Source organism: Triticum urartu, chromosome 3 (genome assembly GCF_003073215.2).
Source record: "Triticum urartu cultivar G1812 chromosome 3, Tu2.1, whole genome shotgun sequence".
Classification (NCBI taxonomy): domain Eukaryota; kingdom Viridiplantae; phylum Streptophyta; class Magnoliopsida; order Poales; family Poaceae; genus Triticum; species Triticum urartu.
This window is the reverse complement of record NC_053024.1, coordinates 55,175,114-55,200,418: the sequence shown is the minus strand read 5'-3', so window position 1 is coordinate 55,200,418 and position 25,305 is coordinate 55,175,114. Positions and strand designations below refer to the sequence as shown.

Below are 25,305 nucleotides of genomic sequence, written 5' to 3'. Positions count from 1 at the left end.
GTACCAGTGGTGATCGCAACGTGCTCAGCAGTTTGCGCGCGGGGAGGTGGTGCCGTTGGACGTCGTGGTGGCGTCGACGGATGTCCGTACTGGCAAGAATAATGTGGATCTTTTTTCTGAAGATGGGTCAGCGGTTCGATGATGATGGCGGCTTCTAAAATGTACGCATGTGATGTACGCTTTAGGTTTGTTGCACCAATTATAGCTTCCAATACGTTATATGGATGGTCGGCGATGACACCGATTTTAGATATGAAAAGAGCACTCAACATTATTGAGTTTGTAAATGTGAGTGGTGGTTTCGGATGGCTTGATGTATGTTTTTATCAGACCTTTCTTGAATAGATGGCTACATACATCGATTGATGCAAGAGACAGGAGGTTTTAACCTCCTTTTCCAAAAACAAATGCAAACTTTACTCAATTGCACCAAAGCACTTGAGCGACATGATTTTGAGTATGATTAGCATCTAACGATAGGTCAATATTCATTGCACAAGTGGCATGCAAACTGTTGAGTATATTGATTATTATGAAGTATAGGATATACTATAATTTGGTGCTGCCTTGTCTTGTCCTTTAAGTTGGTCTTTGTACTCTTATATATATACCCACGGGGCTCAAGCAATATAATGAACTATTTCACCAAATCTCTCTCAACACCAGTGCGTGCCTTCGTTTACAATGTGTTCCCGGGCTTGGCAAACCCGCTGTGAAGCGTCGCCAACAACATCTTCTTCCCGGCGCACCACTACTTCGACATCACTGCGCCCATGACTAACTCGGCGCCTCTTTGCGCCCGCGGCTCCACGGCGACTTTCTCAACACCGGCTACCCCGACTTGACATCGACCAGGGCGTTCTTCGCACGGCAACCTCGACCACGGCTATACCACATACGCTCTCGGCTACTTCGACAAACGGTACAAAGGGCTACCGCCTGCTTGAGCAACCTCGTCGGTTTTCACTCCAGCCACAAGTCCGTGATGCATCGACCGTTACGACTCTGGAGGGGTGTCCGTCGGCTTGCCTTCAGATTCTTCTCCAGTCTCACCGTCTGCGTCGCTACCGTTGTGACTGCGGGAGGATGATGTTGAATATATTGATTATTAGGAAGTATAAGATATACTAGGATTTGGTTTTGCCTTGTTTTGTACTCCAAATTAGTCTTTGTACTCCTATATATATATATATATATGTCAACGAGGCTCAAGCAATATAACAAACTATTTCATCAAATCTCCCTCTCCCTTCTAACACAAACTTTACTCCATTTCTAACCCGCAAAATACATCATTGAGCGACGCGAAGTGGTTAACCGACGAACATGCAACTATATATATATATATATATATATATATATATATATATATATATATATATATATATATATATATATGGCAATCAATGGCCAAGATTAGCGAGCAATCATCAGTGGCGGTGCCTACTGCCTACATGTCACTCTAGTGGATTCCACCACTTAATCTTTGCTTTGCTGATGGATTTAACCAGTGATGGACTGATTCCAGCACCTAATTTCTGGGTCCCACAATAGTCCAAAGTGCTCCTTAGTTAAATAGGACACATCATCGATTTTCAGCAGCAATGCGGACGACAGAAATCAGACGATTCACAGACGACATATACATCCAGCCGGACATGCGCATGAATGAGCAGGGTATCGGCCGTTGGATTTTCAGGTCGTGCATAGATCGGGCAAAAGGTGTGTGGAGCAATTTCGTCTTCTGTATTGAGTTGATCTTGCACTTTTGTACTTTTGAAACTTCTGCTATTACACCGTATATACAGATATTGATTATTAATTTTTATGTTTACATTATGTTTTCCCGGATTCTAGTTTCGTCCTAGGTCGACCCTTGAAATGTCCAGACCGGCCATGTAACATGTTATACTCTTCTACTTCCCCTTTACAGCTTTCAAGATAAACTTAGCCTCTGCCTAGTCCTCTGCTACAGAATGTACACTCTCCATTGCAACCATGATTTTATTTTATTTCTTACGATCATACTGATTTCTGTAGGATTTTATAGTATTGAAACGTTAAAACGTACTTTCAAAAAAAAAACGTTAAAACGTCCCCAACAAACAGTTCATCATTGCACCAACCACACTTGAGCGACATGATTTTGAGTATGATTGGCATCTAACGACAATATAATGCTTTGATCTAAGCATATCTACCCGGTTCCAATCTATGTGCAAACTGCTGTTGTATGAACACCAGAGCGATTATGGCAGATTGTATCCATGTGGTGCCCGAATGATTGTAACGACCTTCGCGCCTACCCGATAAAAAATGCGCCCCATGCACAAGACGTGTGTGGTCTGCCCCTGCACCAGCAGTATAAAGCCGCGCCATCTCCTGTGCTTCTTCGCACCCCACACACACCAACCGCCTTCTACTTTGCAAGCATTTCCAAGAAGCTCTAGTCCAGGGCAGCCACCATGGCACGCCGTTTCCTGGCCGTGCTCGCCGTCGTCCTGGCGCTCTCGCAGGCCGCCTCGGCCAAGCCCTGGCTCGACGAGAAGTTCAACACGGACGGCAATGTCCGGACGGGATACGACGCTTCAGGGCAGCAGGTGGTGACGCTCAGCCTCGACCAGCGCTCCGGCGCCGGCTTCAACTCCGATGAGCAATACCTCTACGGTGAGTTCAGTATCCAGATGAAGCTCATCCCGGGAAACTCCGCCGGCACCGTCTCCTGCTTCTACGTAAGTTCATGAGCTGGCTTAATTTCGACAAGGACCAAAACTAATCTTATATATAGCTAGCTGACTCAACGTTGCTGCTTTGTGTATGGATATATAATTGATTGCAGCTTTCTTCCGGTGATGGCGACGGTCATGACGAGATCGACATGGAGTTCATGGGCAACTCCAGCGGCCCTGGCCATCCAGTGGTGCTCAACACCAACGTGTGGGTCAACGGCGACGGCAAGAAGGAGCACCAGTTCAACCTCTGGTTCGACCCCGCCGCCGACTTCCACACCTACACCATCATCTGGAACCCGGAGAACATCCTCTTCAAGGTTGACAACCTCTTCATCCGGTCCTTCAAGCGCTTCGCCGGCATCCCCTACACTAGCTCCAAACCCATGAGGCTGCACGCCACGCTCTGGGACGGCAGCTTCTGGGCGACCGAGAAGGGCAAGGTCCCCATCGACTGGTCCAACGCGCCCTTCAACGTCTTGTACCGGAACTACTACGCCAACGCCTGCGTCAGCGGCGGCGCGTGCCATGCCGGCAGCGACGGGTGGATGAACAGGCAGCTCAACGGCGCCGAGTGGGGCACCGTGAAGTGGGCGGAGCGCAGTTACATGAGCTACAACTACTGCGAGGATGGGTACAGGTTCCCGCAGGGGTTCCCCGCCGAGTGCAGCCGCTACTGATCCCTGCTCTGATGTCTGATCTAGAGGGCCGGGCATTCATCCATTGTTTGATATCTTTTTCTTCGATACAGTACTTGATTCTTGTTCTTCTTTGTGAATTTGTAATTAAAAAGCAGCCCTGCGGCAGCGTGTGGGCGATTGTTTGTACATTTTTCCTAAAGAAAGAAGCATGTAATTTTTATTCACAAGCAGTAGTGCTATATATGACAATCTTCTTTTATTCACAAGCAGTATATACTACTACTCCCTCCCTGTCATATTAATTTTCGCCAAAGTTAATATATCTAGATGTATTTTAATGGTAAATACATCAATTTGAGCAACAACTAATATAAGACGGAGGAAGTACTTGTCTAGCAAATCAATCTTAGAGGTTTAAAGTATATTATAATATAGTACTGAGCATGCATTTAGCTTAGTTTAGATGATTAGGTTTCTTGTGGTTGAATTCATTTTGACTTTCGGTAATGTTTGTTTGGTGAGAGATGCTCAAAGGTAGAGTTTGCATGTGTACATTTATAGAAGTAAGTGTATGTGTGTATGTGATCATTTGTGATTGTACTGAGTAAAAAAGAATATAGTACTAAGCAACGCCATTGTGAAAGTTTAGGCCGCACCAAAGTAAGCAGTAAAGTAGGAAAACTAGCCAAAAAATAATTCTGATTCCTTTATATGCATGATCGCGTGATTTACCCGTGTGTCAATCTTTCTGAAGAAACGATGTCCATGGTGTTATGGACAGAAAAGACAAAACCAATGTTGGAAAAAGGTTTTTTCGAAGCTTTTTAGAAGTCTGATTTTGTTTTTTAAGCCTAAGACAGAGCATATATGTCATTTTGCCATGAAATTTTACACATTGTAGAAAACACTCAGCTATGTTAATCCCAAGCAGAATTACGAAATCTCAGTCGATTGAGACTTAACGAAGTCTCAGTCGATATATCCATGAGATCTTACATGAAGGTCCGTGTAAAAAAATTCTTTTTTTATATGTTGTGTCACTTGATCGAGACTTGGTTAAGCCTTAAGTCGACTGAGATCTAGCCACATCGAATTATTTTTCTGTCATTTTTTAGATTTTTACAGTTCATTCCGGTGCATGTGCCACCGTAGCATTTCCAGGCACGATACTCTTTCTGTTACTGCATACCGCAATGCATCGGTGCTGCACAGCCAGCATGCTAGATATACGGACACGTACGTACGTACGTTTGCTTGTACAAGAAGAGAACAGCTAGCACGCTGTATCATGCATGCATTGCATGCATACGCTACATCTTTATACCCGACCGTGCCAACCCCAACAATGACTTAGTCCCGCCGGTGGCATATATAAGTATCTAGTAACCTTTTCCGGCACCGCAAATTGTATGATCGGTCTATATATACACTTTTGTGCTGTCTCGCCCACTAATAATACCGGTTGGTGGTGTTGATTATATTTATATATAGTACTATAACGAACTGATCCATATGATATGCAGGTAGGGCATCGTCGCCTACCTCCGTCCGTTGACGCTTTGGCCAAAGTCCGCCAGCCTCTTCGCTGGAGAGCGGACATCCCGCGGCCTCTTGCGGTAGCTTCACGTGCTTTGGCATTATGTAATGGGAGACACGTCCGTCTTTCAACGCGCTAACCAGCTGCTAACACGGCATGGCATGTGTTCGTGGGCGGCCGAACGAACGAACCAGACAGTATGCCGCCGCGTCCACCGCCGCGCCGAATGTGCATGTGCATGTCCACCCACCGGCGGACGCGCGCGCCAGAGTCAACAACCACTAAGGTAACGCAGGCACCAACGATCACATTCCATGTTTGAGGGGCGCACGAGCAATAGTAACATCTGCCGCGTACTCCGTGGCAGAATTTATCTTTGACCATTGGCATGTCTAAAATTAGGTGTACCCCTCTTATTTTAGGGGTGCACTCTGATGAAGAGGCCGAGGAATATCCTCTTTTTCAATTTATTTTTTTTAGAAATTCCGCCTATTTTTGGCCGGTGGCTGTTCATTGGGCGATTTGGGCCGTCGGGCAGGGATTGTAGGGTTCCGGATTTTTTAGAGGGGGTTAATAGTCGTCGATCTTTAAAGGAGGCAACATAGCTCGGCGAATCAGCCAGACGACACGGTAGGGCAGTGGACTCGGAGTGTCTTTGGCCGCGGGGTAGCGGGTAGAGTGTTGGTGGACAGAAAAAGAGAATGGGAGGGGGCATAAAACAAAGGGCACCAAATATATGTGAAGGTGGTGTGGGCGGGTCAAAGTTGAGCATGAGAGATCACACTGTAGAGAAACAACGTGGCCGAAGACTCTAGCTCAATCGAACAACACTGAATATGAAACTGACGACATTACACCCGTGGCGACGCTAGAGCGAGAACTTAGTGATCTCAAGCGTATATACTTGTACGTATATGTAGATAAAAAACAGTAAAGCAAAGGCGTATTACTAGAGCTAACTCATTTTTTGTGATGGCGCTTGACATCACAAATTACAAGTAGCACCGACTTTTTTTCATGAATATAGGCGGAGATTATCATTTCATTGATAGAAGGGAAGAAAATACCGTGGCAGACCTCATGAAGCATACACTGGTAGGCGCTTACGAGGTCGCTATGAGCAGAGGAAGGGGGTGCTCAGCCCTCATACAACCGAGTCAGGGCCGGTCCTGAGATTTTGGAGGCCCGGGGCGAGAGTAAAAGTCGGGGCCCTTAATATAGACATCTTAACAATAACATTGAATATAGGTACATGTATTATCAAGCACTTAAGTGCATCCAATACTAGTATGCATATCAAGTACTTTATAAATATTACCTTTAATAATAATTATAACATTCTTTGATGCAAAATCACTTATGATGGGGTCGTTGCCAATATCATCCAATATTTTCTTCTCGATTCCATTATGTTGCCAAACCATATAACCTCTCTTGGGTCATTGCCTCATTGGTGACCTCAGATAGTTCCTCAATAATTTTAACTTCAAAAAACTTCTTCCGGCCTATACGATAGTCACAGGTATAGTAAATAAAGATGTGATAAGCAATGGAGATATCAGGATAACAACCAACTTCTCTTGACATTCTTGAAATCTCCATAGCATATATTACAATCATCTGGCAAAGTGAATCCGCAATTTTCAATTCAGAAATAAGATCATATACCTCAACATCACATGAACTATGAAGAGAGAAAGTTTCTGCAAATTTTGTGCACCACTCTTCAAGTTCATTATCATCAATGACTTCATAGTTTCCGAGCTAAAAAAATTCCAAATATATCTTTAAACACCATAGATTCTTTCAATCTACCATTCAAAGAAGTGATCGCTATCAACCAAAAAAAATATTTAACTTGGACAGCCTTCTCAAATTCTAGAATTTCTTCTCGACAATCACTTTCGTCAAATTGTTTCTTCTTGTAACACGACGTCCTACCAGAAACAATGGACCTACACTCATTTCATTTGTAATAACTTTGGCAATTATCAAACTAGCAGAAAACCCCTCATCTCTATATATAGATCTTAAAATATTGTGTTATACCTTGTATTTTCTTTCTTTTCCTTTGTCGCTAGCAGATGCATATTTTCTTCCAGATGATATGATGACACAACGCTGAAAAAATTCATTAATTGTTGAACAGGGCAACTGAGCCGGCTATGCATCTACAGAACCATAATAAGAATACATGTTATACCTCGGATGGCCGAATCAGCGATGGATGGAAACCAGAGCCAGATTACGACGGGCCCCCGGCGAATTGAAATCGGCGGCGAGGGACTGATGATCTAAATTAGGATTAGGAGAAAAGGAGAAAAAAGCGTCGAGCACACAGTCGCGAACAATCGAAGCCTCGGCGTCTGCTAGAAATCGCTGCGTCAATGCGAGATGAAATAGAAAGGGATCAATCACTCCTATTTTTACGTGAAAAAAAGGGAAAGAAACGATTGCTGCCGCTGTGCCTCGCTGGCCTGCTGCGTGTGTGCTGCATGCTGCGTGAGGCCCAGACGGCGGATCTGGCTTGCCTGATCCCTCCTCATGCTCCCATCCGTGCTCCCACTTCATCCTACGACTGTCCTTTTTTCTTTTTTGCCTTTCTAATCTAATCATCCCCCCCTGATTTAAGGGGATGAGGCCGGGTCTTATTTGTTCCAATCAAATCAAGCCGCGTACGCGGGAGCACGGATGGGAGCACACGCAGGGAGCAGGCAAGTCTCGTCCACAGACGGCCAGCCCAATATCTGCCTCGCTGGATATATAGGCTAAAAAAGGCTACGTTACATACCTGGGGAGGGGCCCTTGAACTTTGGGGGCCCGGGGCGGCCGCCCCCCTGCCCCTCCCCAGGGCCGGCCCTGAACCGAGTCAGGTTACACGAATGATCGAACTAAGCCCTCTAGCACCGGCGTTGGCCCATGTGCGAGCTTCCTCCTTAATGTTGTGTATCAGGAGGGTGGTGGAAGGTGCCACGCCGTCGAAGATGCAACCGTTGCGGTGTCCCCATATGGCCCAAGCACTCAACGCAATGAGAGAAGCTGGGCCTTTGCGCTGGCCTGCTGGGGAGTCATGGAGGGTCGTTGCCCACCAATCGTAGAAGCCCACGGTGTCGTCGGGAGGAAGTGTAGTAAAACGACACCAGGATAGGATGTCATACCACACCATGCGGGACACAACGCATCCAACAAGCAGATGGTGCATGGTCTCCTCCTCCTGGTCACAAAGGCTACAGGCAGCGGTTGTGGTAGGCCGTGGTGGGCAAGCCTCGCGAAGGTCCAGCGTCGTTCCAGACCGGCAAGCCAGAGGAAGATCTTTATTCCCTCTGGTGCCCAAGGCTTCCAGGTGAGTCTCCAAGTAGGGGAAGTCGTGGATCCATAGAATAGCATGAGGTAGCAGGACTAGGCGGAGTAGGTGCCACTCTCGGTCCACCTCCAACGGATGGTGTCCGGTGTATTTTGTAGCGAGATGTCATGAAGGCGCCGCCACACGTCCACGTACTGGATAGTGGACTCGACCCCTAGGGCCCCCTGAATTTCATCGATCCAGGCCCTGCCGGGGATGGCCTCCGAGACTAGCCTGCGGTTGCGACAGCGTTTAGGGACAAGAGCTACGAGGGCGGGAGCAATCTCAGCGATGGTGGAACCATCAAGCCAAGGGTTGATCCAGAAGCGGCACTTGATGCCATCTCCAAGTGTCCAGGAGGTCGAGGCACGGAAGATCTGTCGCACATGGGAGGTAGCGGGCAGGTGAAGATGGCTCCAGGGCCTCGTCGGATCCGTGGCCTAAAGCCATAGCCAACGCGTGCGCAGAGCGATGCCAGCACGCTGCAAATCTCGGATGCCGAGCCCCCCAAGTTGCCGCGGACGACACACCCTTGGCTAGCTGACAGGGCAGCTACCCGACCTCGCATCCTTATTCCCATGCCATAGGAAGTCGCAAATAAGGCGGTTTGCCAACTTCAAGATGGTGGGGCAGAGCGCCATGGCTAGCATGACTGCACCGTCACTACATTATACAACTCACCACCATAACCATAGATACCCACCTTGGATAGAAAACCCAAACAAATCATAAATGGCTTTAAGTATGGCCACAACATATGGTTATAAGCCTTTGCCATATCAAGTTTTAATGCACAAAATCTATTGTGCTTTCTTCTTCAGAAAATGAAGAACTTTATTTGTGTTGATTTTGTTATCACTGATCAATCTTTCGGCTACAAACATTGGCTGCTCTTATCATATGATATCTAGTAGTCCTCTTATCCGTATTAATTTATGGCTGATTTAGTATAAAGTTGCACTAAATCAGTGACAATTTATATGGATAGGAGGTAGTAGGGTTTTCTTCAATTTTTTTGCCAATACTTTTGAAACAACGTCAACGCCACATTACACAGACTTGTGGGTGGAATTTACATAAGAGAGTAGAATTTGATACCTTAGCAATCATCACGATATAATTTATTCAAAGAATCTAGATCATCTACTCCATTCAAATCATTAAGGACATCCTTTATAACTTCCGGTCCATAGAAATATCCATGTCGCTGATAGAATCATAGAAGTGTGAAGGGAGGCCAGGGCGGATCCAATAGGGGTGCCATGGTACCCCACTTAGCACTAATTTTCTGAGAACTTAATGCTATTTTATGACTATTTTGTGAGGATTATAACGACGTTCAGACTAGAATACGCTATGATTAGTATAGTTTTCATAAATTTTGAACGATGTATTAAAATTATGTTGCTTATACATAATCTTCTATATCTAAATAGCTAGCCCCTACTAATATATTTCTCTCAACATACAAGTATACCACCTCATCATAAAACATGCATAGAAAAAGGCCCACCTCAACATGCAACTATGCATATTAAAAATCCACTTCAATATGCAACCATGTATGCATGTAAAATTCCATTCTATTATGACATTTACATTTAATTATTATATATTTCAAAAACTATTATTTCAAATATTGATCTTTCGTATAACCAAAAACCTCATTGAAATATTGCAAAATATCCCCGCAACAACGTGCGGGGCATCATCTAGTATAAGTAAATTGTGGCACCCCCGGCACTAAGTTACTAGTTCTGCCACTGTGGAGGCGCCCAACTTTGTTGGAAAGATTTGAAAGAGTGCATTCGTGGCACCATTCAACTTTCACAAGAACAGACTTTTAGACTTCTTCCATCCCATTGACGCCTTTGAAAACAAATACTTTCTCCGTTCCATATTAGTTGTCGCTCAAACGGATGTATTTAGAATTGAAATACATCTAGATATATCGATTTCGACAACAACTAATATGTGATAGTGGGAGTATACAACTTCGTATAAAACTCGATGGACATGATACTCTACTCTGCCGGCGATTCTGTGATCGATCTACGCATGCTCTCAAGCAAGCCAAAAAAAAACAAAGATACTATATTTTTCGGGCGTGGCTATGCATTGCTTAGTGCGATGCCGAGTGTTTTCTCCTTGAGGGAACAAGTAGTGGCCAGCTCAGTAACCACGTGGTCTTATCATGCTGATGTCGCTTTTACCTTTGTTTATATTAAAAAATACATATATTATGAAAATAATAATTAAGTTGATTTTTTAAAGTGTTCATCGCACATTTAAAAATATAAACCCAATGTTTTCTCAACTTTTAGAAAAAAATTCTACCATTCAAAGAAATGTGTGAATAGTCCAAAAATGTTCACATGCTTAAAAATGTAAATAATATTTTTAAGAAAATGCTATGCAATGTGAAAAAAATGATCATGTACTTCATAGTCAATATTTCGTACCATTCAAGAAAAAGTATGTTACATTCAGAAAAATGGTCAATCATTTCAAATAAAATGTTCGTGACATTTAAAAAAAGTTTATCCAATGTAAAAAATTGCTTGCATCATTAAAAAAATGTTTTGTATGATAAAAAATGTTTCAACATGTATTTGAAGAAAAACTATATTTAACATGTATTCAGAAAAAGTTCAAAACAAGTATTTTAAAAAGTTAAATCACATATTTATTAAATTTTAAACTTACATAAAATATTCTATATATATATACAAAAATGTACAATAGAAATGAAAAAAGTAGGCATCAGAACACATATTATTTAAAATGCTAATCATGTATCTGAAAAAAGTTAAATGTGTAAAGAAATATTCCTGCTGTATACGGAAAGTGTACAATACATATAAAAATGTAGACATGTGTTAAAAAGTAAATAATAAAAGAAGACAAAAGGTAGAAAGCCGGTGAAAACCGAGAAGAAAAGAAACCGAACAAAAAGCCTATGCAAAACTAGCATCCAGCAGGAGCCGAGGCACAAAGCGGGGCGGGCTGCTTGTGGGCTGGCCCGGTATAGGCGATGTACAACTCTGGCGTTGTTTCCTTCTTGGAATTTCCTAATTGATGGACAACTTTATTTTTTTTTGTGGGAAAACTTATGATCTATTCATTTTCAATCATGGTAGTACAAAGAACATCAGAAATAATAAAAATTACATCCAGATCCGTAGATCACCTAGCGATGACTACAAGCATTGAAGCGAGCCGCCATCATCATCGCCCTTTCCTTGCCGAAGCCGGAAAAACTTGTTGTAATAGACACTTGGGGGATCGTCGTGCTAAGGCCCACAGAACTAACGCACCAGAACAACAGCCACCACTGATGAAGAGACGGGTAAATTAGAAGGATCCAATATGAAGACACAAGAACGTAGACTGAATCTGAGTAGAACCATCGAACACAACCACTGACCGAATCATGCGAGATCCGCCGGAGACACACCTCCACACGTCCTCTGATGATGCTGGGCACACCACCGAAACGGGGGCTACCTAGGGAAAACCTTGTTCCATCTTTTTGGGGCCGCTATCGTCTCCTCTTCGTGAGCACGACAAAAATCCTAACAAAACCAAAAGAAACATCTAAAAATAGAGCCCTCCCGCTGGCAAGGGTAAGGATCCACCGCGCCCCCATGGCCCTAGAGACGAAGTGGACCGGCAACGGTGCCTACGGGAGACAAAGGAACCCTAACTTTTTTAGGGGAAGCAGCGGCGGTTGTGTGTGCGATGGGCAGCACTATGTCTTGCTTACATCGAGACCTAGCAGGCTCATGTGTCAAGGGAGCGCCAGATGGGCTAGCTGGCCCGGACGTGCGGGGGGCCACGATCTCGTTTCTGTGGTTATTTTATATATTCTGTTTTTCTTTCATTTATACTTTCAAATATTTTAAATAAATGTAAAACAAAAATTACTTTACATAAACGCTTGAGAAATTATTAACCAAGCATTTGAAAATTATTAAATACGTACAGAGAAAAAAGTTTTTATGTATACAAAAAATGTATTCAAAAACCAATGTGTGTGAAGAAGTTGATCATGTCTTTAAAAGATGTCAATCAAGCTTTGAAAGAAATATTTAAAAAGTATTTGAAAAATGTTAGTCAAGCATTTGAAAAAGGTTAAATATTGATAGGAAAATGTTGACCATATATCAAAAAATGTTTTAAATGTACTTGAATTTTTTTAATCAAGCATTTGATTTTTTTGTAAATATGTATGTAAAAACTGTTGAACATGTATTCAAAACAAGTTCATCGTGTATTGTATTAAAAAATTGCTAAGCTTGTATTTGAAACATCTTAATAAAGTATTTGAAAATATTTCACTGTATATATATTTTTTTGACAATGTATTCAAAAAAAGTTAATATTGCATTTGAGAGAAAAAAGTGAAACAAGCATATGAAAAATGTTAAATGTGTATGGAAAAAATATTGACCGTGCCATAAAAAATTGTCAGTCTTGTATATTAATTTTTTTAATCAAGTATTTAAAAATGTTTAAAAAGTGTATAGGAAAAATATTAATCATGTATTCTGAAAATGTTAATCTTGCATGTAGAAAATTTTAATTAAGCATTTGTAAAATATTAAAAATGTGTATAAAAAGTGGTGACCATGTATTTAAAAGTCATGAAAGAACAAAGAAAAAGAATAAAACCGATCAAACCCAGAAAGAAAGAAAAGAAAAGCAAATAAAGAAACTGAAAAGAAAGAAATGCAAAACAGCCCGTGAAGCCAACAAAAAACATAGAAAAAAGTAGACGAATAAAGAAGCCTCTAGAACGTTCGGAAAAAGGGTTTCTTCTATATGATTTCTTTCAGGTATACTTTTTTTGTTTCTTGTAATTTTTTATGTTTCCTTTTTTAATTCATTTATCCTCTTGTTTTCCTGTTTATTTTCATAAATGCAAAATTCTTGGTAGTTTAAACATTTTGTTCATGTTTTTCAACATTTGTTCTTTTCTCAAAAATATTCCACATTTGCAGAAAAAATTCGAAAATTCAAATTTTGTTCACATTTTTAATTAATGTTCAGAAATTCAAAAAAAATCACGAATCAAGTTTTTTCCAGATGAAAGAAATATCCATGTTTCAAAAATTCTTCCATTTTTCAAAAAATGCTTGTATTTTTCATAAAATATTCCTAAATTTGAGAAAATATTCGTGTTGTCAAATTTTATTCGCGGTTTCAGAAAATGTTTCCGTTTCAAAAATATCTCATAGATCCTAAAAATTGTCCACTCTTTCATGTTTTCAATAAAGTTACAGTTTCAAAATTTTTTTCAAAATTTTGAAAACTTTCCTGTTTCTGAAAAATTGTTTACAATATGGAATTTTTTGTGTTTTCAATTTTTTTTGAGTTTTTATTAAAAAAAATCAAACATTTGAAAATGTTCGCATTTCAAAAATATATTTACTTTTTCAATAGAATATGACGTCTGAATTGTGAAAAATGTGTAATTCTATCATGGTGTTCGATCCCTTATACCCGCACGACTTTTTCATAATTTTTCTTCTTCGGTTGTTAGCCACAGTTACTAATAGAAAGCAGCATCCCATACTAATGTTCCTTTGAATGTTCATTCTGGAATTAAATGTCACAAACAAGAGTCATACTTCAGACTTTGAACTGATTGTATCAGGAGTTGTAATCTGCAAATTTAGAGATAGGGGACGGTTTGTGTGCTGCTGGGCCGGCCCAGTCGGGAGAGCTGATGTGCGGCGCACATTTGTTGGATGCAGTGCACATCATATGAGGGGCCCCCTCTCTTCTTTTACCCCTAGCACGCTATTCCTCCGCCTCGCAGTTCGTCCCATGGGTTACAGGCCAAGACAGTAGCTCATGTGCTACACTCGTCTGCTTGACGTGGTGCGCGTCATATAGAAGGTCCTTTCTTTTTTCATGTAGCACGCTATTGCTCCGACTCCCAATTGGTCCCATGGACTACAACCAAAGAAAATATCATTTGGCCGTTAGCAATTCATGTAGGCCAAGACTTCTAAGCCATGGGAATGATGGTTGGACATTAGCAGGATGATATGTATCACAATACCCTTCGATCGCCCACTATCGTAGGAAAATGGGCGGCCCATTAGGAAGCGCTCTCTCGCTTTGCTTCAAGGTTCCACGGTCATTTCGGAACTTTCCATTCTGTTTTTTCTTTCATCGACTTTTTCGGTTTTCTTTCTGTGTTTTTTCTTTGGTTTTTCTTCAGTTTCTTTTTTGAAATTTTTTATTTTCCTTTTTTATTCTTGAACATTTTTTATTTTCGAACATTTTATAAAATTTGTGAAAAACTGTTTTGTACTTTAGTGATCTAAACGCTCTTATATTTCTTTAGAGAGGGAGTATTTCTAAACATCCTTTTCAAATTCATAAATACTTTCGAATCCATGAACATTTTTTAATCCATAATTTCTTTTGAATTCCTGATTGGCTTTCAAATTGACAAACCTTTTTGGAATTTGTGAAAATTTTGTCAATTCATTGTCTTATTTTTTTTAATTCACAAACATTTTTTAATCCATAATTTTTTTTGAATTCCTCATCTTTTTTTCAAATTGACAAACATTTTTGGAATTTGTGAACATTTTTTGAACTCATTGTCTTATTTTTTGAATACACAAGCATTTTTAACTTCATGAATTATTTTGATCCATGGGCATTTATGGAAGTCACAAAAATTTTCAAATTCATGAACGTTGTTCAAATTAGTGAACATTTCTTATTCGTGAATATTTTTTTGAATCAATAAACATTCTTTAATTTCGTGAACAATGTTCAAATTCAAGAATACTTTTTGGAATTTGTGAATATTTTTTAAATCCATGAACATTTTTTTGAATTCGAAAATTCTATTCAAATATGTGATTTTTTTAAATTAAAGAACATTTTTTGATCTGTTATTGTTTTAAAATTTGTGAATAGTTTTTCATGCACATAAACGTTTCTGATTTCACAAACATTTTCTAAACTAATAAACATTTTCCAAATCTAAAATCCAGTTTTCAAATTTGTGAAAAATTAGACTTGTGAACATTGTTTAAAATCTATGAACATTTTTCAAATTTGTGCTGATTTTTTTGAATTCATGGACTTTACTGAGATCGTGTACATTTTTGGATTTTTTATGCAATGGAATAAAAGAAAAAGGGAAACACCCACAAATCCTACCTACGCTACAGGACGTAGCGATCGGAGCTAATTTGTAGCGAGCGCGAGAAGGCCCACCTCCCACATCGGCGCAGGTCTCCAGGGGAACGGCGACAGGTCGCTTTGGTAGGCAGATCTTCCAGCACGGCTTTCATTCAAACAGTCTCATGCATGCGACCTGGTGTCCTGGCCAGCCTCCCGCACGCGACCAACGTTGACGCCACGCACAACATCTTCTCCACGAGCACCTCCGGCAAGCTCCGGCTCGATTTTCCATCACTCCATTGGCGCCGCATCATGGAGCTCGTGCTCCAGCACTTCGCGCTCGTCGACCATGGCCTCTATCACGTCGGCACAACTGAAGGATTGCCGGATTTTTGGGATAGATTAGAGATGTTCTAACACCATAAAAAACAATCACATCCATAAACAAAGCTTATAGCAGGCAGAAGACCAAACAGGCAACCCAACAAAAAACATCGATCATATTGATCATGATACAAATATAGTGCAAACTTCAAACGTCCAAGTACAAGGGAAATCCGTATTAGAGATTGATAATCCATTGAAGAATTGTCAATTTGCTTCTGGCTGAGAGACCTGCTTGTTCTGCCTAATAGATCTTGGGACAAAAGTAAGACCACGAGCACGGCGATGGCCAAAGGTTATGCTCGAAGGCACCGAATCTGCAGTACTCAGCCTTGATACAGCCGAGGACAGTTCATCAATCTTCTGTTCGACCTCCATGTCGCTCTCCTTGGCCTCCTTCTCATGATGTTCATTGTCTTTCGACTCCTTGTGACCATGTTCATTTTCTTTCGGCTCCTTATGATCACGTTGCTTCGGCCGATATCTCGGTTTCGATTGCCTTGGATTCTTCCCATCAACGTCCATGACAGTATCCCTTGTCTCTTCTCCCTTATAAGCAGTTTGCCTTCGATGATGATACTTCTGACGATGCCGCTGGGAAGGTTGTGCTCTTTTGAAGAATTCAAATGAGTTGGGAAATTGATGCTTATCAACAAGATGCTGCTGCCGACTTTTGTACGTCTTCAACTTCTCCCCACAACCCTCCACCAAACATTCGTACTGTTTCAGAAGAAGAAAAATGCACACCTCAGCATACATATGGTTCTCCAAGTTAGTTCGGTAAATTTGCATGTGTCAAACCCTAATTATTTGTTTATATGAAATAAATCAAATAATCTATAAAAGCTCCATTAGCTGAATAGGATAGTAACTATGTGAATGCTGACTGTTGCTGCAGTTGATAACTACTGTATAAAATATCTTCAGATAATCATAAAAAGGACACTACTGGGAATATTGAGATTGTGTACAAATCGGCTATTGTGCAATTTAAGTAATAAATATATTGAGAAATGCATTGTTATGATGGATTACATTACCATCGGAAAACCACGAGCGACTTTTGCTTGGAAGAAGGAATCATGCGCCTCAGAAATATGAATACTCAGCAACCTTGATGTTGGGTACACTCTTGAACATACAGAGCATGAAGCAGTATGCCGTGTGCTGTAGTGGTCTTCAAAGTCCTCCAAGCAATCTAGATGAGCACCGCAACCAGCAATTGGACAACACACCATGCTGCAGGAGTTTTTAGACAAATGACTGAGTCAACGGAACAATGGGACAGGACCAAACAATATGCTGTAGTTCATAACATGCAGAGGGAAAATTTCGCTGCAGTACAGCATGTATTAGCAGGTGCCAGGACAAAATACTCACGCATCGTTGTATAAAGTCCACACCACAGATTAGTATAGAAGAGTTCAGTTTTTAAACATCCGACTGTCATTTGCTCAAACAATTATACCTATTGCGCGCAATGTATTTATGTGTCTGATGATGCAAATACATATGTACACTCCATTTCAATTTATGTGTCATAGTCATAATCAAGACAAGGTAATACTGAGTGTTTGTTTAACTATGTTGCTCTGTGGCCACTCTACATCTATCAATGCGTATGTGATCACACATACCTGTCAGATCAGTATTGTGGATACTACACGTATAGGAATGGAAACAAAATCTACTGCTTTCACTATGATCCACTAATCATAGGTCCCTGTTCCGTCATATGCCTTGTGTTCAGGTAGCATTCAGATCGAGTTCAAATGAATACGAAACCATGTCGATACTCGATACTTAACATACTGTGGCAAACAAGAAGAAGCACAATCTAGTACCAATCACTGGTGAACAACAAAATGATATGCAAAGACCATCAACTGCCTCAGTACCTCACGCTCGCCACATCCATCTTCTCAAGTTGGTACCGGTCATCATCCGAGAGATCCAGGGCAACCTACACATGGGCATACACATGCCAAACCACTTAAGTATTAGAGCGATGTACAACATAGGAATGAAACAATACTAATTGAAGGAAACATAGGAACAGAATGAAATCCACAATTCAGTTGATATAAGCTACTCTAAGTTCCTTGTGAGTCCACGGTCAGGGCCCCCAGTTTCTGCAAGATTAACCTGCAAAACTCACGATCCTGCGTAGTGCAGACCACTGAATTCAGAGGCAGCATCAAACAATTTGATGCTCTAGGTACACCACTAAGCAAGATTTCAAAGGAATGAAAATGCCATGGTTTATTCCTTCAAGGGCAAGGCACCAATATTCAGCTAAAATTGGTTTGATTTGGGGATCTGTCGAATCCAGAAGATCTTCCGCTAGACGCTCATGAACAATCAATAAAATCATTGGGTAAAATCGGCTTGACGGGAGGGGCATGGGGGACGTACGTGTTTGGCGAGTAGCTCGCGCTCCATGTCGCCGGCGGCGAAGAAGGGGTCGTCGGGGGTCAACCGCCGCCGCGACACCTCCCAGAACCCTAGCCACGGCCCCGCATCTTTGGGCGCCTCGGCCTCCGACGGCGCGGAGGCCTCCATGGCCTCAGCAGGATTCTGCTGCATCCTGCCCTAATAGAGCCGCCGATCAGCCAGCTCCGGTAGCCGTGCCGTCCTGGGCCGCGCCTCCGTCCTCCTCCTCCCGGAGAGACAGCTTGCGAGAGAGGTGGGGAATCTCTGATTCGAAACCGGGAGGACTGTCGGATTCCGCGACCCAGGTGCTGCGCTTATGGATGGGTAGGGCCGTGTCCAGCAATTTTGGGGGGCAGGCCGGAGCGCAAAATGGAGCCCAGGAATTTGAATTAGTTTTTCTTTTTTGCAGGGAGAGAATTTGAAATAGTTCGTATGGATAAAATATATGATACGCCGCGCGTCGCTGAGAGAATTGCCTGCAATAGCTTTTTTTTAAATAAAGAGTTGTATTAATTAAGTAGAGAAAATATAGTTCGTACAATCGTGCAAGGTCTCGCTCAACATGCAGGTTGGCACTGTGTCTTGCATAACCCTACCACGCAACTCTCTACGCCCCAACTGGCAAGACTATGAGCTAACATATTTTTCTTCCTATCTACTTTGCAAACTCTAACTTCTCTGTTCCCTTTCATGGTTTGAAACTCCTTTGCAATTGTTCCAACCTCCGATCTATCAACAGACGAGAGGATGATCGCCTTTGTCACCGATCTGCAATCCGTCTCGATGATTAAGGGTAGATCCGTCTCTGACATTGCCTTCCATAGTCCTTCTAGGCAAGCCATGGCTTCCGCGCAGTCCGCTCCATTGCACCGCGGTATATAATCCCAAGCTGAGAAGATAATTCTTCCATCATGATCTCGAATCATAGCTACCCAGGCTCCACTCCTACTTTCCTCCAAAAAACTTCCATCAACATTGACCTCAGCCCATCCGAGCTCTGGCTTTTTCCATCATTTTTCCGTTGTATTATCATGTTGTTGCGCAGATGACAATTTAACCATCGGACTTTTTCCTTTTCGATCTATCTTAGAAGTTCCGCTCGCAATCGAGCGGAGGTTTACAAGGTAGTTTTGCAGAAAACGAGCAGAGTGGGAAATTTTCCCTTACCTTTTGCGAAGATCGCGTCATTTCTATGGTGCCAAACACGCCACCAAAATAGCATAAATTTTTGTTTCATATCTTCACTCACCTTATCTAGCAGGATTAGGACCCAATCCCTTCTAGTATATTCTATTTCATGCTCAGGGGACAGGTTCCATACCTCCTTGAGTTCGTGCCACAGGGCCCTTGCAAATGTGCATCGATGTGCCATATGGAAGCCTGTTTCATCATCGGTCCCACATACATTAAAAATCGGGGTGAGGCCTGGGATGCGACGAAATCTATTAGTTTGAACCGCCAGTGACTCCGTTGCTAATCTTCATGTAAAAATACATACTTTTGGGGGTACATTTGTCTTCCTGATATTATTCCAAATACTGCGATCCCCTTGGGTATTGTGGCTGGACCCAATCACCACAGAATCCTTTTCGTCCATGGCTAACCGGTATGCGCTACGAACACTAAAAATTTCTTTTTTTCCAGGCTGCCAAGCAATATAATCCTCTTCATCATAATTTGGTAGTCGGATACTTAAAATATCATTTGCGTCTTCGGGTGTAAATATACGCATGATATCATCTTCCTTCCAAGCATGACTCTCCTGGTCGATGAGGTCTGCTACCCAACGAGTTCGGGAGCTTGTTGGATTTATGTTTATTTTCATGTTTCCTCTCGATATCCAATTGTCTCTCCAAATGCGCACACTATTTTCGTTGCAAATGCGCCAAATACATCCTTTTTAAGGAGTTCCAAACCATGCATGATGCCCTATCAGCCCCGCAATGCATTATGAATAAACGCCGTGTCTAGCAGTTCAGCACATGGTAGTATTTTGCCTTAAGTACTCTCGCGCACAAGCTGTCAGGATGTGCAATAAGTCGCCAGGCTTGCCTAGCGAGGAGAGCCTGGTTAAAAACTTTAAGATCTTTGAATCCCATACCTCCTTGGCTTTTACGTTTTGTAAGTTTCTCCCAACTCAACCGATGAATACGTCGACGATCCTTATCATCTCCCCACCAAAAGTCTCTGGTCATGTGCATGAGCTCCACACAAAGGTTGCCGAGAACTTGAAAACGCTCATTGCAAAAGTGGGGATCACTTGGGTCACTGATTTAATTAGTGTCTCCTTGGCTCCACTGGAAGAATATTTTTCTGTCCAATCATTCATTCTTTTCCTCGCTTTATCTTTTGTGTGCTTGAATTTCCCTTTTACCATACATCCTTCTGGAACCGACAAACCCAGGTATTTCTCTTTAAAAGTCACCGTCACTACATTCAGGATATTTATTACATCATGTCCATCTTCTTGTGAGCATTTGTTTCCAAGGAGCGGGGAGCATTTAGATGGACTTATTAGCTGTCCAGTGGCTCTCTCATAGTTGTCTAGAATGTTCTTTACCTTATTGGTCTGATCGTTGTTTGCTTTAAAAAATAACAGACTGTCATCCGCGAATAAAAGGTGTGAAATACCGGGCTTTCTCTACAAATTTTCAGCTCCTGTAATTCACCTGTTTCCACCTTACTCTGTATTAGCCGTGAGGGCTTGGCATATAGTTTGACCACTACTTTCTCAGATTTTGGATGTATCTAGTGTCAGGATTGTTGTGTGGTTGCTATGGATGCTATGAACTATGATGCAACCGATGTTGTATATCATTAGTTTGTTACAGACTTGGTTATTCCTATGAGTGCTATATTCATATTGTGTTATAGTACATGCCTTCAAATTTGTACATGGATTCATACTAAGTGCCAATGTTTTGGCAAAACATTAATTGATTTCCGTTTCATCAAATTCTGGCAGTTAATATGTCCAATATTAAACAAAGGTCATGCCAACTTTTTCGCTGATTTTTAACTTTAAATATGTGCATGGTTTAGAGAACTCTTTCATTGGACATGGCGGGGAACGGGAGGTACTGTGGTGTTTTCCAGAGGCCTTGGGGCAAGTGGTCATCCCAAATCCAAAACCCCAACACAAGAAAGAAGCAATGGTTCCGCATGTTCAACATTGCCGAGTTCTCCAACAAGGATGATGATGTTGGGGAACGTGGTATTTCAAAATTTTCCTACGATCACGCAAGATCTATCTAGGAGATGCATAGCAACGAGACGGGAGAGTGTGTCCACGTACCCTCGTAGACCGAAAGCGGAAGCGTTTAGTAATGCGGTTGATGTAGTTGAACGTCTTCATGATCCAAGCGATCCAAGTACCGAACGTACGGCACCTCCGTGTTCAGCACACGTTCAGTGATGACGTCCCTCAAGCTCCTGATCCAGTTGGGGACGAGGGAGAGTTCCGTCAGCACGATGGCGTGGTGACGGTGATGATGAAGTTACCGGCGCAGGGCTTCACCTAAGCACTACGACAATATGACCGAGGTGTTAAACTGTGGAGGGGGCACCGCACACGGCTAAGAGATTGTCTGTTGTGCTATTGGGGTGCCCCCTGGCCACGTATATAAAGGAGAGAGGGAGAGAGGAGGCCGGCCAGGAGGGGCGCCCCCCCCTTTTCCTTTCTTCCACATGAGGGAAAGGAAGGAGGGGAGAAGGAGAAGGAAGGAGGGGGCGCGCCCCCACCCCTTGTCCAATTCGGTTTGGGCAGGGGGGAGGCGCACACCACCTCGTGACCCTTCTTCCCTCTCTCCACTAAAGCCCACTAAGGCCCATTAACTTCCCTAGGGGGTTCCGGTAACCTCCCTGTACTCCGGAAAAATGCTCGAAGTACTTGGAACCATTCCAATGTCCAAATGCAACCTTCCAATATATGAATCTTTACCTCTCGACCATTTCGAGACTCCTCATCACGTCCGTGATCTCATCCGGGACTCCAAACAAACTTCGGTCATCAAATCACATAACTCATAATAAAATAGTCATCGAACGTTAAGCGTGCGGACCCTACGGGTTCGAGAACTATGTAGACATGACCGAGACACATCTCCGGTCAATAACCAATAGGGGAACCTGGATGCTCATATTGGCTCCTACATATTCTACGAAGATCTTTATTGGTCAAACCGCATAACAACATACGTTATTCCCTTTGTCATCAGTATGTTACTTGCCCGAGATTCGATCGTCGGTATCCTCATACGTAGTTCAATCTCGTTACCGACAAGTCTCTTTACTCATTCTGTAATGCACCATCCCGTAACTAACTAATTAGTCACATTGCTTGCAAGGCTTATAGTGATGTGCATTACCAAGAGGGCCTAGAGATACATCTCCGATACACGGAGTGACAAATCATAATCTTGATCTATGCCAACTCAACAAACACCATCGGAGACACCTGCAGAGCATCTTTATAATCGCCCAGTTATGTTGTGACGTTTGATAGCACACAAGGTGTTCCTAGCAATAAAACTAAAGGATCATTATGCTAAGCAAACGGATGGGTCTTGTCCATCACATCATTCTCTAATGATGTGATGTCATTCATCAAATGACAACACATGTCTATGGTCAGGAAACTTAACCATGTTTGATTAACGAGCTAGTCAAGTAGAGGCATACTAGGGACACTTTGTTTTGTCTATGTATTCACACATTTACTAAGTTTCCGGTTAATACAATTCTAGCATGAATAATAAGCATTCATCATGATATAAGGAAATATAAATAACAATTATTGCCTCTAGGGCATATTTCCTTCAGTCTCCCACTTGCACTAGAGTCAATAATCTAGATTACATAGTAATGATTCTAACACCCATGGAGTCTTGGTGCTGATCATGTTTTGCTCGTGAGAGAGGCTTAGTCAACAGGTCTGCAACATTCAGATCCGTATGTATCTTGCAAATCTCTATGTCTCCCTCCTTGACTTGATCGCGGATGGAATTGAAGCGTCTCTTGATGTGTTTGGTTCTCTTGTGAAATCTGGATTCCTTCGCCAAGGCAATTGCTCCAGTATTGTCACAAAAGATTTTTATTGGACCCGATGCACTAGGTATTAGACCTAGATCGGATATGAACTCCTTCATCCAGACTCCTTCATTTGTTGCTTCTGAAGCAGCTATGTACTCCGCTTCACACGTAGATCTCGCCACAACGCTCTGCTTGGAACTGCACCAACTGACAGTTGATACGTCTCCAACGTATCTATAATTTTTGATTGTTCCATGCTGTTTTATTTTCAATCTTGGATGTTTTATAATCATTTTATAGTCATTTATATCATTTTTTGGTACTAACCTATTGACATAGTGCCAAGTGCCAGTTGCTGTTTTTTCTATGTTTTTTACATCGCAGAAAATCAATATCAAACGGATTCCAAATGCCACGAAACTTTACGAAGATTTTTTATGGGCCAGAAGGAAGGTAATGGGCCCTGGTTGCACCTGGGGGTGCCCCGAGGGGGGCACAACCCACCAGGGCACGCCAGGAGTCCCAGGCGCCCCCTGGTGGGTTGTGCCCACCTCGGGTGCCCCCGGACCGCCTCTTTGCTCTATAAATACCCCAAAAATACTAGAACCCTAGGGGAGTCGACAAAATATTCATCCAGCCACCGCAGAGTCCAGAACCACCAGATCCAATCTAGACACCATCTCGGATGGGGTTCACCACCTCCATTGGTGCCTCTCCGATGATGAGTAGTTCTTTGTAGACCTTCGGGTCCGTAGTTAGTAGCTAGATGGATTCATCTCTCTCTCTCTCTTGATTCTCAATACAATGGTCTCTTGGAGATCCATATGATGTAACTCTTTTGCGGTGTGTTTGTTGGGATCGATGAACTTCGAGTTCGTGATCAGATCTATGTTTTTATATCCATGAAAGTATTTGAGTTTCTTTTATCTCTCCTATGCATGATCTCTTATAGCCTCATATTTCTTCTCCGATATTTGGGTTTTGTTTGGCCAACTTGACCTATTTATCTTGCAATGGGAAGAGGTTCCCGGTAGTGGGTTCGATCTGACGGTGCTTGATCCCAGTGACAGAAAGGGAACCGACACGTATGTATCGTTACTACTAAGGATAAAAAGACGAGATCTATATCTACCTCCATATAGATAAATGGATCTTATCTACATCATGTCATCGTTCTTATTGCATTACTCCGTTTTTCCATGAACTTAATACATTAGATGCATGTTGGATAGCGGTCGATGTGTGGAGTAATAGTAGTAGATGTTGGCAGGAGTCGGTCTACTAATCTTGGACGTGATGCCTATGTAATGATCATTGCCTGGATATCGTCATAATTATTTGAAGTTCTATCAATTTCCCAACAGTAATTTGTTTACCCATCGTTCGCTATTTTTCTCGAGAGAAGCCACTAGTGAAACCTACGGCCCCGAGTCTTCTTTCTCATATATTTGCCTTGCGATCTACTTTTCCTTTGCATTTTTATTCAGATCTATTAAACCAAAAATCCAAAAATACCTTGCTGCAATTTATTTTATTTGGCGTTCGATCTATTAATATTTACAACTTTATGTCCCGTCACTCGCCGTTTCTGGCGCCGTTACCCGAAAGGGGTTGACAACCCCTTTAACACGTCGGGTTGTGATGTGTTGTTATTTGTGTGCAAGGGCTGTTTACGTTGTGTTGCTTGGTTCTCCTACTGGTTCAATAAACTTGGTTGCATAACTGAGGGAAATACCTACCGTCGCTGTGCTACATCATCCCTCCCTCTCCAGGGAAATACCGACGTAGTTCCAGCTACCATCAAGGAGAATTTCTGGCGCCATTGTCGGGGAGGATCTTCAACATAACTAGGTTCCTAATCACAAATCTCATCTCCTCGTAATTTACATTATTTTCCATTTGCCTCTCGTTTTCCTCTCCCCCACTTCACAAAAAATTGCCGTTTTATTCGCACCTCTTGTTCCGTTCACCGTTTTCTTGCTGGATCTGTTTTTGAGTGCAATCTTGTTGTGTTTTCATCATGACTCAAGAGAACACCAAGTTATGTGATTT

General features: G+C 42.2%; 2 protein-coding genes across 2 annotated transcripts; one reads left to right on the top strand and one right to left on the bottom strand.

The window, feature by feature from the left end:
• Positions 1-2,384: 2,384 nt before the first annotated feature.
• LOC125547926 (xyloglucan endotransglycosylase/hydrolase protein 8-like) lies at positions 2,385-3,633 on the top strand. The gene is made up of 2 exons (XM_048711660.1): positions 2,385-2,732; positions 2,840-3,633. The coding sequence occupies exons 1-2, from the start codon at positions 2,466-2,468 to the stop codon at positions 3,407-3,409; spliced, it is 837 nt and encodes a 278-aa protein (XP_048567617.1). The 5' UTR covers positions 2,385-2,465; the 3' UTR covers positions 3,410-3,633.
• A 12,247-nt stretch (positions 3,634-15,880) lies between these two features.
• On the bottom strand, positions 15,881-18,534 carry LOC125542792 (zinc finger protein 511-like). The gene is made up of 4 exons (XM_048705966.1): positions 18,205-18,534; positions 17,688-17,752; positions 16,830-17,028; positions 15,881-16,509 (listed from the first exon to the last, which is right to left on the bottom strand). Exons 1-4 carry the CDS (start codon positions 18,373-18,375, stop codon positions 15,997-15,999), a joined length of 948 nt encoding a protein of 315 aa, XP_048561923.1. The 5' UTR covers positions 18,376-18,534; the 3' UTR covers positions 15,881-15,996.
• Between the last annotated feature and the right edge of the window lie 6,771 nt (positions 18,535-25,305).

What these genes read in the sequence shown, in the direction of transcription:
- LOC125547926 (XM_048711660.1), top strand. Translation starts at nt 2,466, where the DNA reads ATGGCACGCCGTTTCCTGGCCGTGCTCGCCGTCGTCCTGGCGCTCTCG. An exon ending in GCACCGTCTCCTGCTTCTAC is followed by an intron (nt 2,733 to 2,839) that starts GTAAGTTCATGA and finishes AATTGATTGCAG; the next exon opens with CTTTCTTCCGGTGATGGCGA.
- LOC125542792 (XM_048705966.1), bottom strand. Translation starts at nt 18,375, where the DNA reads ATGCAGCAGAATCCTGCTGAGGCCATGGAGGCCTCCGCGCCGTCGGAG. An exon ending in GCGAGCTACTCGCCAAACAC is followed by an intron (nt 17,753 to 18,204) that starts GTACGTCCCCCA and finishes GCCCATGTGTAG; the next exon opens with GTTGCCCTGGATCTCTCGGA. An exon ending in TCGCTCGTGGTTTTCCGATG is followed by an intron (nt 16,510 to 16,829) that starts GTAATGTAATCC and finishes CTTCTGAAACAG; the next exon opens with TACGAATGTTTGGTGGAGGG.